The sequence below is a fragment of the Ranitomeya variabilis genome, chromosome 2 (assembly GCF_051348905.1).
Source record: "Ranitomeya variabilis isolate aRanVar5 chromosome 2, aRanVar5.hap1, whole genome shotgun sequence".
Lineage (NCBI taxonomy): Eukaryota > Metazoa > Chordata > Amphibia > Anura > Dendrobatidae > Ranitomeya > Ranitomeya variabilis.
The window spans coordinates 223,481,424-223,502,245 of record NC_135233.1 but is presented as its reverse complement, the minus strand read 5'-3'; the positions used below and the strand labels follow the sequence as shown (position 1 = coordinate 223,502,245).

General features: G+C 41.9%; 2 protein-coding genes across 2 annotated transcripts in view; one reads left to right on the top strand and one right to left on the bottom strand.

Annotated features, from left to right (window-relative positions):
* Nucleotides 1–20,822, top strand: part of PFKFB1 (6-phosphofructo-2-kinase/fructose-2,6-biphosphatase 1) — a 724,603-nt gene that overhangs the window by 296,824 nt on the left and 406,957 nt on the right. The gene's annotated exons all lie outside the window — the stretch shown is intronic.
* Nucleotides 1,380–20,489, bottom strand: LOC143805012 (protein Wnt-7a-like). The gene is made up of 5 exons (XM_077283743.1): nucleotides 20,352–20,489; nucleotides 19,894–20,052; nucleotides 10,089–10,315; nucleotides 4,876–5,147; nucleotides 1,380–3,167 (listed from the first exon to the last, which is right to left on the bottom strand). Exons 2-5 carry the CDS (start codon nucleotides 19,965–19,967, stop codon nucleotides 2,688–2,690), a joined length of 1,053 nt encoding a protein of 350 aa, XP_077139858.1. The 5' UTR covers nucleotides 19,968–20,052; nucleotides 20,352–20,489; the 3' UTR covers nucleotides 1,380–2,687.

Here is a 20,822-nt window from a genome sequence, read left to right as displayed (position 1 = left end):
CATCTACAAAGGACTCGTCCTCCTGTCTAACCACTTAGATGCTGCGGTCACCGTTCACCACTGCATCTAAGGCCGGTTTCACACGTCAGTGGCTCCGGTACGTGAGGTGACAGTTTCCTCACGTACCGCAGCCACTGACACACGTAGACCCATAAAAATCAATGCATCTGTGCAGATGTCATTGATTTTTTGCGGACCGTGTCTCCGTGTGCCAAACACGGAGACATGTCAGTGTTCGTGGGAGCGCACGTATTACACGGACCCATTAAAGTCAATGGGTCCGTGTAAAACACGGACCACAAACGGACCTTCTCCGTTTGCAGTCCGTGTGCCGTGCAGGGGACAGAGCTACAGTAAGCGCTGTCCCCCCCCCACTGGTGCTGAAGCCGCGATTCATATGTTCCCTGCAGCAGCGTTTGCTGCAGAGAAAATATGAATAATAGTGTTTAAAAGAAAGATCTATCTGTCCGCCGCCCCCCCACCCCCTGTGCACCCCCCCGCTGTTCAGAAAATACTCACCCGCTCCCACGTTGGCTGTCACTCCTTCCTCTCTGCCCCGCGCCTCCTACTGTATGCGGTCACGTGGGGCCGCTCATTTACAATCATGAATAGTCGGCTCCGCCCCTATGGGAGGTGGAGCCGCCTATTCATGACTGTAAATGATCGGCCCCACATGACCGCATACAGGAGAAGATGGGGCCAGACCAGGAAGCCGCGACAGCCAACGTGGGAGCGGGTGAGTATTTTCTGAACAGCGGGGGGGCGCACAGGGGGTGGGGGGGCGGCGGACACATAGATCTTTATTTTAAACACTATTATTCATATTTTCTCTGCAGCAAACGCTGCTGCAGGGAACATGAATCGCGGCTTCAGCACGATGCAGGGTACCACACGCGTGGGTACCACACGCTCCGTGTGGTACCCACTCGCCATACGGGCGGCACACGTGTGCCGCACGTATGGCCTATGTGAGTTCACAGGCACACGGACACGGATAACTCCGGTACCGATTTTTTCCGGTACCGGAATTATCTGGACGTGTGGGACAGCCCTAAGGGATTAAACTGCTGAGATCAGAGCTGTGTAAAACAGCCGGCACCTACCAGGTATGGAGCTCCAAACACTTCCTCCTGACCTGTGCCATACATATAATGCAGATGTTGGGGGAAGTAGGTGGAAACCAGGCATATTGAGCACCAGATCCCCCAGTAGTTGTGTGGTCTGTCTCCATAGAAGGAGACGGAGAGGATAAGAACGGCCCCAGTTGACGTCCCCAGGGTCATAACCCCTGACATATACTGCCATAATACTATAATTGGCACATCTTTCCCGATACCTACTGCTAGTATAAAAGCACTGCCATAAAATACAGTTAAAAGTTCTTTACTGCGAATGCTACATAATTTATTTAAAAAAAACAACAAACACTGCCACAGCTAGCACTAATACCGTGATTATATGACACTGGCGTGATATCTGGCGCTTTATAAACCAGCTGTCAATTCTATGACGAGTGTTAATGAGCCGATCCTATGTCTGCGCACTACTCTCGGTACGTGACCATGTGCATGCTTGTGCCATGTGCCTCCATATTACATACTTTGCATGTAGGTGATAACAGAAGCCAGTGCCGCTCTTGTGCCGTAGTCTATGCCTGGTATGGCAGCTGAGCCATATTTAACCAAATGCAATACCAAACACAGCCTTTACGCAAGAGTGGAGCTGTTTCCGGCAAATCTTTTCTAATCTCACAAGACATTTTAAAGCAAACTGAGAAACTAATTTGGTCATTACACGTAGGTCAAAACTTTGAGGTCTATGTCCCAAGACGAAAAAAAAATCAGTCCAGGTTAGCAGGAGGCTCCGATCCTCCATGATTTTACTTGCCTGCATAGTGGAGATTCAGAAGATCACTAATATCCTTAGTATGTGAGATTTTAGGAGCTCCACCCTTCCCTATTCGCCTGGACACTAGGGTGTGTGCATTATGTAAGAACCTAACCAAAACCTAACAGGCTTTAAGGGTAAAATAACAAGAGAAACTCAGTTATATTTCTGGTTCACTGTGTTGCGAAGAAAACCCCCCATCGATCAGCTGATCATTGCCATTCCAGCTCCTAGAACCTCCAGCGGAAGCTGTGGCAAGTCATGTACTTTCCCTGTAGTGGCCACTGCTGGAAAAAAATGGTATTACACATTGACCATTAATTGCCTGACTGTACAAAACAAGAACTGCCTGGGTCCTCCTTGTCAGTGACCAGTTTACAAACCAACACTCAATGCGCCTACTTGATCCCATGTCAGATATTTGAGCCAGAGCTTCTCATTTTTGGTATAGCTGAATAAATCCATTTGAACCATATTTCTTACGCATCGTAGAAGTTGGGATTTAACGTGTTACCCTGACCTCCAAGGGGAAAAAGCTTGCAGCTAAAACACAAGTGAAGAGGTAAAAGGCCACCGAGACCACGAGTTGGGGCATCTGACCATGTATGATCAGGTATGATCAGGTCATGTACTCTCTGCAGCATAGTCGCTCCCTGTCTCTTGTCCACCAATGTCTTTTCAGTCCAATGTCTTCTCCATTTAGTCACTCAAACATTTGCAGTATCACAAAGCAATCCAAAGTGTGTTGTCTACAGAAAATGTGCCACATTTGCCCTCTTGGTCAGTGCCCCTGTGCTCTCTCAGTTGCACGTGTAGGCTTGCGTCCTTTCACTACATGTATTACACGTCACGTGGCAGCACCAGTGAAATTTGCAGTGGCACTGCCACGTGTGGATATACTGGAAGGTCTTATATCCCCGACCACAGCACAAGAGCTCACAGCTGTCAGACAGGGAGGAGGTGCGGTTACACAGGCGTCCGTGCGTTCCCATACTTCCCGTGGTGTGGTTCCTCTCGCAGAAGTTGGGGGCGCTGTCTATATACACCAGGTCGGTCTCCGCTGGCTTGTTGTAACTTTGAGGATTTTTAAGCTTGAGAAAAGTTGGGAGCTGTTGACGTCGTCCCCTCATGGGTTCCACCATTACTGCTTCCTTGTATCTGTCCTTTAGCATGAAGCCCACCTCTCTGAAATTAGGCAAAGTCACCCAGCAGGTTTTCACCGTACAGGAGCCGGAGACGCCATGACACTTACACTCCAAGCGGACGTTCTTCTCTAAGAGCTAGAGGTGACAAACATAAGAAGAGATGATAAGAAACTAACACTGGGACTAAGGTCCACTGTAAAGGCGACGTAACATACAGATGACTGTCAATCACTGAGTAGGACCGCCTACAGAGTAGGACCGCCTATGGAGTAGGACCGCCTACTTGACTCCTACTTACAAACACCAGGGATTTCAATAAATAAAATATAAGTTTTACTTATTCTTTTCCGACAAACCTATATATCATTCTGCTCTGCTTCTCCTTCTTTATGTTGTCCACAGCATTTACAATTTGACAGGTTCCCTTAGATAACCACAAGGTGTCCGGCAGCTGATAACCCTAGTGATCAGATCTAATCAGTAGGGAAACCAGGTGAAAAGTGTTCAGTTTCCCTATAGCACCAACAGAGGAGAAATTAAGTACTACACATGTCCCTTTGAAATCAACTTCCTCATGCATGTGTTTGGGTCCTCCAGAACCAGGGAAACTACTGTATTTGTAGCCATTCTCTGATCCAATTACTAGAAATGTATCCTAAACGGACGTACCTAAACTCCTTTTAAAGAAAAATTTTGTATAAAGACCTTTTTCTGTATAATTAACTATTGGGGAACCTTTCATCCATCTTATCATTTTGTTTAAGAATTACCTTACAAAAAAATCGCTTCTCAGTTTTCAAGGTCTCTGTTTCCTGTCAAAATCTATAAAATATTGTATATTTTATCCATAAATGTAAAATCTAGCAATTTCTTAACTTTGAAACTGCAAAACCAAGAAGGACAAAAATGTGGAATTCTAGAAATCACAGGATGGACAGACAATTTTCTGATATGTAAATGATGAAAAATTGGAAATAACATTTTCAAAATATTTATATTTTTTCCAGTATTTTCACATAATTAACATTTCTATTGATCCTGTTGATCTACAGAATCCCATGACTTTTCTTTCTTGGTGTTTTGCAATTTCGATGTTGAGGAGTGTACATTATATCTTTAATAAACGTGTTAGAGTTTTTTTTAGTAGGTGTTTTCCGTCAAATTTTTTCTCGTGTTAGGACTATTCCAAAAAATGTTACTTTCCGGGGATTGTTGAGATCTTCAGAGTTTTTTCTCTCTGCTTGCCATAGTGTTACTGCCCAAGAGTGTCATAAACCACTGCGTAACTGGTATTCCTACACTACATATACTATTAGAGGGATCAATGAAGTGTAAAGGATAACCTCTGGCTCTCCAGCTGTTTCAACACTATAACTGCCAGCATGCCCTGTCTGCTGCAGAGAGTTGTAGTTTTGCAACATCTAAAGAGCCACTTGTTGGAGACCACTGGTGTAGATGGTCCTAATGTTGGGAGTGAAGTATTTATACTTTTCCATTATCCAGAGATGACTAGGAGCGAAAGTTACATCTTCCGCACCAAGTCTTGGCCACATCTCCTGAGCACCCAGTCCATAAGCCGGAGGGTCCACAGAGACTCAACACTTTAAGTTTGAGGGGGTCACGTGTTGGAAAAACCACCCATCACCTATCAAAGCACGTGGCAGGCCATGAAGAACTCCTGCTGCCACCTAGGTAGTGTCCACCACCAAAAGGACATCCAAGAAACATGGAACCAAGACATGAGGAGGCCTGAGCTGATGCAGCAGATCACTGAAAAGTACCAAATACTTGCCTATATTAGGGCCATAAAAAATATAAATTCTTCAAATAATTCTTCCATTACCTTTCTCCCCACCAGATTATTGTGCAGGTTCATGAGGGTGCGGGCATTGCGCTTAACCTCCCTGGCATCCAGGAACTCTTTGGACAAGCGTATTCCATGTTTTACATCTGCAGAGCACCCTCCCCATCTCCATCCTTTATCATGGTCTTGGTTTCCGTGTTTATCCCGGTCACAACCACAGTAGGTCAGATTTCCATGACTGCAGGCATTGGTGATGGCATGGGCAATACCGGCAGAAAGGATGGCATAGTAAAAGGCTGATTCTCGGCTGCCTAACAAGGAAAAAAAAATCAAGATTATTTTGTTATATTTGTATATTTATATGTTTTATTTCTATAATTTACCATCTATAAAACATGCAGGGATTGGGGTAACACAGTAGTTATCACTGTTGCATTGTATCACTGGGGTCCCAGGTTAAAATCCCAACAAGGGGCAAAAGCTTCAAGATGTTTGTTTCCTCATATTTTTTTGGTTTCATCCTCATTATTATCTTGGAGGTCAATTAATTCTCGATAGATACTAGACAAGGAAATTCTTTTTTCTTTTACATGTCGGTGCAGGTAGGTTCTTTAATCAGGATAACACTTATCAGTAATCACAGCTGTCATCAAGATTCATTTATTAATGGCAGCATTCTTGTTATCCCCTTAAGACATTATTGACAAAAGCCTAAACATCATGTAATTAATCTAAAGAATTCATTAGTGAGTAACTCAATCATTACTGTATAGTGAATTGTATCCAATGAGCATTGGATGTCGTTTTAAGGATAGGGTGTAAAATCCATAGGGCAGGCGCAGACCACCGTGTATTCTCTCATCTGAGAGAATCGGGATGATTATGCAAATCACACTCTGATCAGATCCAATTCTCTCGGATAAAGAGAAGATGGAGAAAAAAATGTCTACCTCTTCTCCATTGTGTCAGTCCGTGGAAATCGAACCTCACTCGGGTGCAGTCCAATGGTTTCCACTGACTTGTTGACTTGTATGGCCAAGTGCGATCTGAGTATCTGATCAAACTCAGGCATGCAGCTCCCAAAAGAAGCTTGAGGCAAAACGCGCGTCGGGGTGTGGGGACGCCACTGCGAACTGTCCTGACCGCTCCTACCTCGTGCATGCTTACATTCCCTTATGCACAGCTGTTTACTGTACATTTCTAATATCAATATGTTGCTTTTATTAGCCAGCTTTGGATAGTAATTTTGTCTGTTATTACTGGGCAGTCTTTACTAAATATGATTGACCAATGTTGTTGACTGTATTAAGACCGATACTGAACTATGTACCTGGGTCCCTCGGTGGGAGGTTTATGATTAATAGTTTGCCTTCTACCATGTATTGGGTGTCAGTGTGCACTATTAGAATTCTATCCCCTCATGCGCCATTCTTTCTTAGTAGAGATCTCACTTCACAGTGAAATGTATTGAGTCATATGAGAAGCCATTAGATTTGATCTAAATAGATTGCTATCCTTTTTTATTATATTTGCAGTCCGCCGTATTATCGCATGCACAGCTAGAATCCTATTCTCTCTTCTCTATACTCATAGAGGGTCTGTGTCACAGTATACAATTATATTGTTATTATGTAGCACTTGCATTGGTCAGGACACACTGACGTCCCTTAGTATATTTTTTCTATTTTAATTGATTTTAAATGTATTCTAATAAAGATTGATTTATCTTTTAACCATGATTCTAGTTACTTTGTGGCCTGGGTGTGTTGTTAAAGTTCACACAAGCGTATTAAAAAATCGATGGAGTTTCATCCAGAAAACTCGGATGATTTTTTTCTCACTGGTCATGCATGTGAAATCTGTTTTTGTACAGTAAAAATTATAAAAAATGTACAAGTCTAAATACAGTTTCCTATATAAAAGAATTGTAATGTATTCATAATAAATCAGATGCTATACAGTGACTCCCTTTAACATCTGATTTTTTATTTTTTTTTGTACACATGAACTGGAATAGACGAGTCTCATTTGACCATTCGACACAGAAGAAACCAGCGCTTGCTGCAATCTTTTTTTCACATGCAGATTGAATAACATTGGTCCTAGTGACAGCACTCAGACCGAAAAATCCACTAGTGTGAACTTGGCCTTATGCAAAAATCAAAATAAAATGTCCACATTTCCCCAGCTTGTTAGGAGTGCAAACTTTTTCTGTAACGGTATGTTCAGGAAAAAAAAAGGTCAGATTTTACATGGATTGAAGCACGGATCCTGCATCTAAATTTGCGTTACATGTGTGTCAACGTTTGCTTTTTTTTGCAACCTTTTTCACGTGCATTGCAAATTTTTTTGCAGATTTTTAGTCCTGCTGCAGAAATAAATGCACCACAAAAAAGTAGCCATTTCCCATGGGTTTTATAAGGACAAGCAAGGGTTAGATAGTTGATTGAATGACAGCAAGGCTTCTCATCATGTGGAACAAACTGCAAATCCATGGAGCAGCATGGATCCAGATCGGCCTTGGATTTCCGCAGCGGACAATACGTCGGGTTTTTTTTTTTTTTACAACATAGGTGAATAAATATATGATGCCTCCGGGGTCTGACTGCAGGACCCCAATGCACCGAATTGGGGTCCCAAAGTCCCCTGTGTGAATGAGATATTGGTGATAAATGTATGATCCCAAGAACGAGGAATTCCAAATTGTGGGAACAAGTGACCACCGCTCTATTCACTTCTATGGGACTCAGCTACAAAAATTAATGGATCAGCGTTAAGATACGTGCACTAATGCTTTTTACCCCCGAGGACTGTTTTTGGAACTGCGGGCATCCTGCAATCATACATCCATCACCTAATCACGCGTATCCAAGTATTCAGACAGCACTTTAGTAATGTGTAGCCGAATTCGTACTTACGTGAACAACCAGCTGAAAGATGAGAACCATATATAACAATAAAAATTAAAATTTATTATAAATCATTATAAACACAAGTAAAGGAATAGCACAGAAACAAACACAGCAAAGTGTCCAGAGGGGGAATTCTAATCCTATCCAAAGTAAAAAAAAATCACCCAATTAATATATGGGTATCATGGGTTCCTGCAGGGATTATTAGAAAATGTACAAGGGTTAAATGACCTTATTACCCATATGCAATATGAACGTACAGAAATTATAGCTTCAAAGGGGCTAAGTAAATGGGTGCATAAATCATCCCATAGCACAACAGTAAATGCATAAATCGTACACAACAATATACTATATAAGGACTGTACTGTGAATGAGTAGTCCCATAAAATAGACAATAATAATGAAAATGTAGGGCACTATACCAGAGCACAAAAGACTACTAAGAGATATGGATGGATTAGGCGTCCTCCCTCACCCCGACGTACGTTTCGCCCTTAGCTTCTTCCAGACGCCCCATCGTACGTCGGGGTGAGGGAGGACACCTAATCCATCCATTGTGATTTTTATCACTTTGGATAGGACTAGAATCCCCCCTACTGGACACTTTGCTGCATTTGTTTCGGTGCCATTCCTTTACTTGTGTTTTTAATGATTTATAATAAAGTTTAATTATAATTTTTATTGCTATATATGGTTCTCTTATTTCAGCTGGTTGTTCACATAAGTCCGAGTTCGGCTACATATTATTTGAAGTGCCATAGTCTGTTCTAAATGGACACCATTGGATAAAGCACTTTAGCAATGCCAGTGATAACATCCACACAGGACTGTGCATAAATACCATTGTGTCTACCATAGAAAATTACCCAAATAATGATATAAAAGATAACACAACATCTGGAAAGAAATATTTATCTAATGCAAACACTGTAACATTGCAATCACTGATGATTTACTGCCGGGAGACAAAGGAATTTGGAAACACATTTTGTGATTGTCTTCTGGACAGAGGAAGATAATAAAACATAACGTGATACAGAATATTTTCATTTATATATACGATTTAGTGAGTATTTATGCTATAGAGTGAGTTACGATGACAGGACGGAATTGTATACATTTCTCATTGTTATATATGTCCTCGCAACGCTGCAATGCAGGGGGTAAGCAACGGATTAATGTACAATACCTTTCTATGAATAAATTGCTTTATGAGCTTATATTTGCCCAAAAGATGTACTGAGGGGCCCGAATAGAAATTTGTGTTCCCCCCAACAATCATGGTCCGTTAAGGACTAAGCCCCTCTGGAAAGCAGCAGTCAAAGATGCAATCGTCAGCCATGTTATACGGTCATCTGACTGTGCCCCTAGGGTCATTTTGGATCCCATAGATCAGATCCACAGATCTGGAATGTATCTCCTGTCCATTAAATAGGTGGCAATACACATTAGACTTAAGGTGGCTGAACTCACCATGCTTAGAGGTAAAAGGATTGGGCATACTGAATTCCAACATGCCCAACTGTTGTTTTTAAGAGGAGGTAATCTACCACTAGAGGTGTTTGACAGCATCTTATGACCTACTTCTCATTCAGAACACATGCACACTTGGCTGTAGTGAGCATGCATAGTACGGGCAGTTCAGCAGACACCTATCATTAGGCTACGGCCAATTTTAGTCGTGTAGTACTGCTGTTCTGTTACGTCCAATACAGGCACATGGCCATTTTCAGGCACCCAGGCTAACATGCGTCAGTGACCCATGAAACCCCTACCAATTCTTAAAGACAAAGGCATCAGATATTCATTGGCAGATCCTGCTGTTGGAATACCCCATTATCTTCAGGTTATACCCCCTGGAACACACAGTTGAAGAAACAGCAGACAGAAAAGGGCATTTGAAGGACATAAGGTGCCCAAATAAATTGGGTTAATGTCGACCAGGTGGGCTTGCCATATCGTCTAGTGTGTAGGGAAGTCACCCAATTCTCCACCAATGGAGGATATTTTGAATTTTAACCTGCCCAATTCTTGGTCCCTGGGAGATAAGATACCATCAGAAAAGTATGGCAACGTCTTGTCTCCCTCTTCGTTTTGACATACCAAGTAGGCTTGTCCGAGACAATGATCCATGTTTATGGGGGAACAGGTAAGATTACGGTAGTTGTTGGCCAAAGGTACCAACCTAGATCTCAGATGTTTGGCCACCTCAATACAGTGGAAGGCAATCTTCCACTTGGAATTCCAGCAGCTAGAAAACCGTACAATGTCTGCCCCTTATGTAGGACTCATGCCAGGCTTCTACATCATTACATATGTAAGGCACCTCACACGTACCTACTTTTAGCTCCGGTCCAAAGAGACTTGGTTCCGCCAAAGAGCTACAATTCCATCGGCTTTGCTGAAACTGATAACGGCATTCTTCGGTTCCTAAACGTGCGCCCGTACCTATGGCTACCATGGCATCTGGACGGGCTTCACAGATGCTTCTCTGTCTCGGTGAAAGGCCTGGCATTTTTCGACAGATAATACTGGCCCCAAGAGCTAGGACAGAAGACACACCTCTGACAAAAAGAAGACAAGGAATGATACAACCTTTAGAGGACGGTAATGGCGGCATGTTCAGTGTAAATTTAAAAAAAGGCATAAAACAGCCAAAAAGAATGAATAAAATGAACTTGATCATTTACATAGTCTGACAATTTTGGAATTAAAAGAATAAATTGTAAGTCAAACGTTACACAATGGATGCACAGTTTTATAGAGTGGAAATTGGGGCAAGCAAATAGTGAGGAGAGACCTGCACCTGCTCCTTTCAAGCGGTATAACACCATGAAAAGACCCTCTTATCATTGCAATGCTGCTAGTTTCCGCGGCATTGAGACAGTACAACCTCATTAATATTGATTCAGCAGAGAACTGAGGGTCATTCATACATTGTAGTACATAGATTTCCTCTACTGGTGCACACTATGTATGGTAAATGGAGAAGAAATTGGGAAAATGGGCCCAACAAGCAGAGCCCTGGTAGCAGTCATAGACGTGAAGTCACCTAGAGGCACACCGTGGGTTACACGACTTCTCATGGATTGATGTTGGATATAAAGTCTATCACATCATACAGATATATACCATGGACATAAAATAAGCCAAAACCTAGCACAATTGGATTATTCTGCAGTTAAAGGGGTCGTCCCTTGTAAAATTATATTGTACCACTGGGCTGCAAAGATCAACGGCTCACGCTGTCTACAGTGATTGTCTGCAGTGTGATGAGCACTGTAGATATCACATCACTGCTGCAGCCAATCAACAAATATTGAAGCAGCAGAGAAACAGGTGTTGGACCCAAAGAGGGCAAGTAACAGTTCTGTTTTTTATTTTGGACCTGTGCAACTCCATGGTACAATACAATTCTAAAACAAACAACTGCTTTAAGATCATGTGCTGCCATGTCTTCCGCTCCAACATATGGCAGCACTATTCTATTTCATCAGTGTGCAATATCCCATTTTCATCTATTTTTTGCTTTGTGTGTCATTTGTTTTTCTCCTATGAGAAAAAAATGTGATGGCGGTTTCTCAAGCTTCTCTTTGTATTAGGACTCACTCACACCACATCCGATTTTCCCGTATAATTGCTATCTGCGGTGTTCACAGACAGTACTTGTACATATGATATTCTACGGGGCTGTGCACATATCTAATTTCTTCCTTGTACTGATTGGTTCACAGAAAATATCTGAGACATATCCAATTTTGATCTGAGACTTGCATCAGTGGGTCCGTTAAAAAATCAGACCACACTCAGATGACATCCGAGTGGGGTCCAATTTTCACGGAATGTAAAAATAAAAAAGGTGGAGAAGCTTTTTTTTTTTTATTTCTCCACATATGACACTCGGACACACATTGACCAAACTCTGATCAAAGTCAGAATAATCGGTTCGTTTTTCTTATATGCGGAACATATCATATCATACCCTATCATACACAGTTCTCAGTAAGAGCTCCCAAGGTGGATCAGACAAAGTTTTAAACGGTATAAACGCCCTCGGAAGAAGTGAGGCAAAACATGCGTCAGGGTGGAGGGACATATTCATTACCTGTCTGGTGGACTTGATCAACATTTGTGGTTTTAGGTAATAAGTACGTTTATACATTTTAGAATTTTGTCTGATCCACCTTGGGCACCATGGGGAACTTAGTATGAAAAGCTAATATATGTTGTTCACAAGTATATTTACTAAAATTAATATTATCTTGTTTGTTATCCTATATATTGCCCAAAAAAGGTTTTGTTACTGCATCTACTCTTGGCATGAGACACCTTAAAGTTTATATTGTCTTATAATATAATTTTTGTAAGTTAATAAATAATTAATTTTTTATGCCTAATAATTTTTAAGACGCTTCTTGAATCTAAGAAACCTATTGTATCAGGAGTCATTATATTTTCTATTGATTATGAAGTTCTGCCCTTTCTAAAGTAAGTTTTTTTGGGACAATTATGTTTATCATATTCCTAGTTAAGCGTGTAGGTGTGCTAGGCTATGTTCACATGGAGTCATGGTTTTAGACACTTTTTTTATACATGGCATTTTTATTTATTTCCTTTCATTAGCTCCAAATTTTTACAAATATGTGGCAAAACACCAATGCAAATACAAAAGTGAAATCAGCAATGAAAGAATTAACCTGCTGTGAATTTCAAAATTTGCCCCACATGCTACTTTTTGCGCTGAAATTTCCATAATGAGCATATGATAGTTGTAAAAGCAAAATCAACATGTCTACTACTATAATCACACGTGCAAATCAGAGTAGAAAATCTTCAGCAAATATGTCATCTGCACCCTCAGTATGTATGTCTGTAACAGACTTCTCATTTTATGTTGTGACTTGTGACAGTTAAAGGGGTTGTCCGGCCACATTCCGACTAGACGTATCTGGTGTTGTTCAATTCCCTCTTGTATTGAGCGAGGCTGCACACATCTAGTCGGCATGTGACATGTATGCAAATCACATACTTGCTGTCACACGCCCGCCAGCTCCTGACGCCGGCACTGGAGAATCTGTACACCGCATACTGTGAAGATTCACAAGTCTGCAGTTATATAGAGTGCCTACAACCCCTTTAATAGACTAAGATGCTGCAGGCATTGGTACCAAATTCAACTTGTAGCATTTAGACACGATCGGGTTAAAATGAGAAACCTTGTTCTCCCATTGTGCCAGGCTGGGCAAAGATGTCGGGGGCAGTGGGGGTGGAATGGTGGCAGATAACAGGTCATGAAATCCTCTATCGATCTATCCACAGCCTGTAACTGAACTACCCAAAACAACACAAGGGGCCTTTCTCTGCCGGCCTCCCAGAACAAAACGCCTGTGTGTCCCGCTAACAGATCAAGCGTTCTGTCACTTAACACTAAAGTCACGTTTTTATTATTTATTTATCACGGAATACAAGGGATGCCCACTGGGCCTCTTGAGAGCGAGAAGCTGATGAAACCGGAAGGGGGACAGTGTGCGCTTCGCCATTTTGGCTTTATATTAAAACTACATATGTGTCAGCTACTTCTAAATAAAAAACAGATGGGCGGATTTATCATAACTGTCTTTGTTGTCCACAACAACCAATCACAGCGCAGATTTCATTTTGTAAGAGCAGTTTAAGATGTGAAAGCTGAGATCTGACTGGTTGCTATAGTCACCAAAGAGAGATTTGAGGCCTAGTTGCTTCGTATGTGCATCTGTGCAGCGCCAATAGTAGATGGGGCCTACTGGCACCTCAAAAGTAGCTTCCTACTGGTGGGACGATAGGGAAATAAGAGGGGGTCAGTGGCACTACGATAAATAATAATAATAACAACAATATTGTGAAAACCAAGGCACTCATACTGTTCATGTAAAATGCCCCCTGCTGTCTGCATCTCCAAGATGTGCAAAAGACCCCATACACATTAGACTAATGTCGGCCGGACCCACCAATATCATTGGGTTCAGTGGAAGTCTAATATGCATTGAGACCCTGAACAGATAATGTCGGGGAGTTAACCCTTTCATATTGGAGCCTGTTTTCACCTTCCTGACCAAACCAATTTTTACAATTTTGACCGCTGTCACTTTATGAGGTAATAACTCTGGAAATATTCATCGTATCCCACTGATTCTGAGAAAGTTTTCTCCTGACATATTGTACTTCATGATAGTGGTAACATTTCTTCGATATGACTTGTGTTTATTTGTGAAAATATTGGAAATTTTTGCGAAAATTTGGAAATTTTTTTGCAATTTTCAAACTTTGAATTCTTTTGCCCTTAAATTAGAGTCGTATCACACAATAGTTAACAAATAAGATTTCCCACATATCTACTTTACATCAGCACAATTTTTTAAACAATTTTCTTTTTTTTGCTGGAAGTTATAAGGGTTAAAAGTTGACCAGCGATTTCTCATTTTACCAACAATATTTACAAAACCATTTTTTTAGGGGCCACATCACATTTGAAGTGACTTTGGGGGGTCTATATGATAGAAAATACCCAAAAGTGACTCCATTCTAAAAAGTGTACCCCTCAAGGTGCTCAAAATCACATTCAAGAAGTTTATTAACCCTTCAAGTGTTTCACAGGAATTAATGAAATGTGGAAGGAAAAAATTAACATTTAACTTTTTTTTTCACAACATTTTTACTTTAGACCCAGTTTTTTTATTTTTGCAAGGGTAACAGGAAAATTGGACCACAAAATTGTTGTGCAATTTGTCCTGAGTACATCGATATCCAATATGTGGGGGAAAACCACTGTTTTCCCCCACATGGCCACTGGCAGAGCTCGGAAGGGAAGGAGCACCGTTTGATTTTTAATGTAAAATTTGTCATGTTTGGAGACCCTCTGATGTGCCTAAACACTGGAACCCACTCACAAGTAACACCCTTTTGGAAACTAGACCCCTCAGGGAACTTATCTAGATGTGTGGTGAGTATCATGAACCCCCAGGTGCTTCACAGAAGTGTATAACGTTGAGACATGAAAATAACAATAAATCACAATTTTTCCCACAAACATAACTTCTTTTTGCCCCTAATTTTTTATTTTCACAAGGGTAACAGGGGAACATGGACCCTAAAATTTGTTGTGCAATTTCTCTTGAGTACACCAATACCCCATATATGTCTGAAAACTACTTTTGAGGCACAGTGCAAAGCACAGAAGGGAAGAAGCACCATATTGGAGTTGAGATTTTACTGTTAAATAGAGATGCCAGAAAAAAAGAACCCCCATAAGTGACCCCATTTTACAAACTACACCTGTTAATAAATTTATGAACAGGTGCAGTGATCATATTGACATCACAAATGGTTCACAGAATTTTATATAATTGGGTAGTGAAGAAAAAATAATTACATTTTTACAACCAAAATTTAGTTTTTGCTCCAGATTTTACATTTTTACACTGGGAAATGGGTAAAAATTACACCGAAATTTGTCCCACAATTTCTGCTGAATGTGGCAATACCCCATATGTGGCTGTACAGTACTGCTTACCCATACAGCGAGAATCGGGAGGGACGGAGCTCTATTTTCTTACTGGATGACAAATTTTGCTAGAATAGTTTATATACGGAGCCTCTAAGTGCTAGAAGAGCAGAATCCCCCTCAAGTAACCACATTTTGGAAATTATACACCCTTGGAAATGTATCTACAGGTGTAGTGACGATTTTGACTCCATGGGTGTTTTCCAGAAACAGACAGCAGCACATATTGCTGAGCAAAAATTGCACACTGCCATCGTGGTGCCCATACGTTGTAGTGACCAGTATGTTCTAGGCCCCAGTACGTTGTAGTGCCCAGCTCATGCTTCTGGAGACACACAGAAATTAGGCGGGCTATCATTGCTACTGAAATGCCAAACCTGTCGGCTATAAATGTGGTTTAGGCATACTGTGGGAGAGGGCATTTGGATTTGGGAGTGCAGAATTTGCTGAATTTCTTTTGGGAGGCGATGAGATACAGCTATTTTCCATTGCCTTTGTACTACAAATAATGTGGAAGCCCCCTATATTTCCGTTGAAACAGATGACAGAGGTGAGAGGGTAATAGCTTTTTTTGTGGACTCAATTGAAGTTTTTGTATGGAACATTTTACATGATATTTGGGATCACATTTATCCAGCGCACTACACTGAGCACTTACATCTAAATCTCCGAGTGACTTCATTCAGATGAGACCCCCTGAGAGATCCATTCATTATCATGCGGCAGCAGAGTTACTCTGGACTCCATCTGGCCTCTGTTCCGCGGTTTCCTTCTTTTCAGAAGTGCACAAAACTGTGGCCGGCGGCGCTTTTATGCTTGCCCAAAAGACGGACACCGAAGGATCATAGGCCAGACAGTATCCACAGTGCCTCCATCTGCCTCATTATAGGGAACCTTCCACCAGAGGTTAAGTGTGACTCACGTATTTCAGAGATTTACACAGAAACCCCGATGTAAGGGCTCAGCACAGAGTGCAGGATAAATGTGTGCCGAGCCTTACTGTGATCTTTGGAGGAGACACTTTTTGGACTCCCAGAAAAGTTGGCAAAACTCCCGAATCCTGTCTGGGAAAACAATGTTTCAAAAGTTTTTTTATTTTTCTGCGTGATTCTGGTGGTGCTCCATCATCAAATATTTAGGGGGTGGGTCATGCAACATTTTATAGCCTAAATTATCCTCTCAGCCACGCTTTTCAAGTGGCTCTTCCAGTTTCCGACCAATTCAACTGTTACGCAACTTTCTAATACACTTTCTGTATGAGTTTTGGACATTTTCAAGACTTCTGCTTGCTGTCAGTGGAAACCTCGATCATGTGGTAGGCACAAAGGTGCATGGCTTGTTACATGACAAAGCTCTGATAACCGGACCATATGTATCGTGCCTCTCTGAGTCTCCCATCACATGATTGGGACTGATATTTACACTCTTAAATTAAATAATGAAGGATCCCAGGTCAATGACAAGAAGCAGAGATGTGGAAAACAGTCAAGAATTCAAGCGGAATGTATATAAAAAAAGCCAAAATGTATCCTATTTATTAGATGAGCAACAGATACATATATACTGTGTGTGTGTGTGTGTGTGTGTGTGTGTGTGTGTGTGTATATATATATATATATATATATATATATATATATATATATATATATATATATATATATATATATATATATATGGTGTATATATCTGCAGCTCATCTAGCAGTCAGAGTGACATGCCTCACCCATTTCCCATGCAGTCGCTTGTTTAATTAAGATTGATTTTCCTTTCTGTCTGGTCTGGTATAACGTGTCTGGAACATGCCTAGATATTACAGCCATGTCTACCTTGGGCACATCTGCCAAAGTACATGAATAAGAGGCAGCTATGTGGCATGACTTTATACAGTATATATTGTCCAATCCATTCCTGGGATATGTGATCATGAACTACTTTACCTAGTGAAAACGACCCCTTAGTTTAGGGTATGTGGACATTGCAGAAAGAGGTGATTTTTACAACCGCGCTCTATGGGCATGGAGCAAGCCGACCAAGTTCTTGTGTCTATCGTTGGTCATTTCAATGGGCAGCATGTAATACTACATCACTAGTGGCAGTGCTGGGGGAGATATGTGGATGGTATAGTACTGTGTGGACTTTATCCACCATATATCTAACACAAGTGAACACACCCAAGGAGACAAACTTTTTTCTAAACCTTCAGTCTTTTTTTTTTTTTTTTTTAAAGTTATTGCACTTTCACAAAACTTTTGACATTCAAAAGAAACATTTCAGAAAGTTTGATTGGTGGAATCAGAGTGCTAAGACCTCTACTGATCGCTAAAAGGAAGGGCAAAGGTACCCAGCTGATCACTGCTTTCCTCCAAGGGGCTCAATAGAAGAGTTTATGGCCCCTTTTTGTCAGTTGTTTTTTTATGAGTTGTTTCTTTTTTTTTTCTTGTGGTATGTGTTGCTGTGTTATTGCGGCAAATTCTTCAAAATAGAGCACACTAGTTGATGAATTTTGTGCAAAATCAAAGATGTTATTTTTTTTTCCTTTTATCTTTTTTTTGTGCCTTTTTAGAGGAAAAAGTTGCATGAGCCTTTAAAATGTTACATGCAACTGTAACATTTGCGCACACAGCACATATTTCTGAAGAGCAAAAAATAAATCACTCCACAGGGAGGGTGGTCGTGGTGGTGGTCGTGGTGGTGGTCGTGGTGGTCGTGGTGATGGTCGTGGTCGTGGTGGTGGTCATGGTGATGGTCTTAGTGATGGTCGTCGTGGTGGTGGTCGTGTTGGTGGTCATGGTGGTGGTGGGGAACTGCAGTACCATTTGAACACAAATGTTTTGTCTTTTTTAAAAGTCGCAAAATAAAGATTCGGACACAAGTATCCTGAATACAAAGTGCACGATGGTGAACTAACAAAAAAAAGCAAACAAGTAAAAAATATACTGCAAAATAGGCACAAAGTAAAAGAAGAATTTGGCACAAAAAATAAACAGGCTTAAAAAAGAAAAGCTGAACAAAAAACAGGCATAAATACAATAATGAATCAAGCACCACAAGTGCGTTTTCAGTCTCCAGCCCTCGGCTTCTCCTTGGCTTCAGTAATCGTTGAGGGTCTCAGCAATCAGACTTAGGGGGTATCTATAGAGGTCCTGGGGTTGCAATCGCACCCGTGCAGTGAAGACTAGGAGGGCCTAAAAGGGCTCCTTAGCGCATATAAGAAGATCAATAGTTTTTACTCCTGAAGGTTGGATGCCCTATCTCGATCACTGTGGTTCCAACCACTAGGACCCCACTGACCCTGAGAATAAAGCAATGGTCGATCATGTGCACCTCTGCTCCATTCATTCTTATGGAAGTGCCAAAGACCATCTGAGCGCAACTCTTGGCTATATCTGGTGGAATGAATGAAGCGGAGGTGCGTACCATTGACCACTGCTCAATTCACACAGGCCCAATTTTCGGGATCGGTGGGGTTTCCACCAATTGTAATCACAGCGATCAGGACGCGGTCACCTATCCTATAGATATGGGATAACTTCCAAACCTGAGAATACCCATTAAAACCCAAAAGCCGCAAGTTACAACTCTGACTCGAGTCCCCGCTGACTAAAATGGATCTCAATAGCAAGTGAAAAGTTTTGTTAATGTTCAGTTTCTCTCTAAGTCATCAGTCTTGGATTATAGCCACCTTTTACTGCTCCTAAAGAGGTTGTCACCCAGCTTTTCTGGACTCCTGAATAATAAATCGGCTTATTTATTGTATATTTATAGAGAACATACTCTTATATATTAGAGAATTTCATGCATGAATTGGAGCTGGTGCATTAATCCGTCCCACACAAGACAGTGGGGTAACTAGGGGGTATTTAAAAGTTTTGGGAACTTTGGACCTCTTTGGTAATAGAAAGTCCTCACTGCACATAATATGACTATATTCTGGAACTGCTAGTTATGCAATTTCCTAATAGGTTCACCATAGACAAATCTAGGCTTTTTCAGCTCACCTGGATCCTGTACTGTGGTAATAGACAGGTCAGCGCAGCACATTGCCATATGTGAAGAATACATTGCACACGTAACGCAGACAGGGTGCACAGAGATCACACAGGGGCACCTGGAAGAGGACTTCCCCACATCATACTACGGAAGGGGGGAGTGATGGACGGAACGGGTGGGGGGACCAGTTGTGCCAGGAGGAGCGGACTACAGCTGCCAGACTGCTGCATTCTTTGAGAACAATCCGCTCTAGACTTGCACATACACACATACACATACATACAAAGCCAGGAGGAATGAAAAATATGAGAGCGCAGGTTGCTGGCAGGGAAATAGGTTGCTGTAGAGACAGGTGTGTTTGTTTGCCAGCTCCGGGGGTGGTGCCAGGTGGTATTTTGTCACAAAAACCATCACTTGTGGCGACACTGCCCATTGTGGGCGAGGGCAGACATTGGCACACCTTGCTCATTCTTTAGCTACTACTTCTATGCCAGCTTACATTACATGTACCGCTTATAATCAATACCCCAATAATTTGGGCGGCTTTCATTTGCTAACCTGATCCATGTACCTGTCCTGTCTACAATGACTGAATCTAGGTCTTGCACTTACCCTTCTCCGCAGAGCATCAACCCAACGTAGAGCACGGTGTGACACAGGTCCAACACGCTCAGCTTCAGTCTCATACTGTTTCCGGGCCGCCCCTTACCCCACCTGTCAGTCTGTAGGAGATTTTTTTTTCTTCTTTGAAGATTACTGGTCACATTCTACCTGCAGGGTTGGGAAAAAAATAAAAAAGTGCATGGGTTACGGATGAGCACAAGGAGGCTCTGGATGAAAAGAGAGCCATTGAGCTTCCCGGTCTACAGAGATGTCACTGTTCCTTCCAGATGCAAAGCGCCACACAATGCCACTGGTGTCTGACACTGCTTCCCTCCCCTGATGCCTTCTTGAACGCCTCCGAAATCTCCAAGGAGCTCCATGCCCACCTCCAGCAATTCAATAGCACAGACCCATCCAGTATGTAATAATAATAATAATAATAATAATAATAATAAAACCGCCAGTACCTTCTCCTGGGCACACATCCTGTCCTTTAGCCTGGCGAGACGACGTAAAGTCACCCGTGGACAGGTGGCTTCAGCCTCCATACCTCGCAGATGAGCAGATCCCCGCACTTGTGCCTGCCCTGGACTAATTTTACCTTTATGTTTGGAGGCGTGCGATAGTTTTCGGATGGGGTGGAGGGGATGGGGGGGGTGTGAAGGAGAAGGTGGGTTAAACAATTCACTTACTGCTGCCAAAAAAATATTCTCTCCTATTCATTCCTCCAGCACCTGCCCCCTCCTTTGAGACCGAGGACTGGAAAGGTGGAGGGGGGGGGGGGAATAACTCGCTGGGTGGGACATACTGTCAAAGGAACAGCAAGTGATATTGCTTACAATCACGGTGCTTGCGGCCAGGTTGTCTTCAGATCCAGCTCCCGGGAGCAAAAAAAAATAAAAATAAAAAAATGCCCCCCAAAAAAGATGAATGTAGCT

Coding starts and splice junctions, on each gene's coding strand:
- LOC143805012 (XM_077283743.1), bottom strand. CDS start 19,967: ATGAGACTGAAGCTGAGCGTGTTGGACCTGTGTCACACCGTGCTCTAC. Junction 10,316..19,893: donor TTGATGCTCTGCGGAGAAGG/GTAAGTGCAAGA, acceptor TCTTTTTGTCAG/AGGTGTGTCTTCTGTCCTAG. Junction 3,168..4,875: donor ATAATCTGGTGGGGAGAAAG/GTAATGGAAGAA, acceptor TGTCACCTCTAG/CTCTTAGAGAAGAACGTCCG.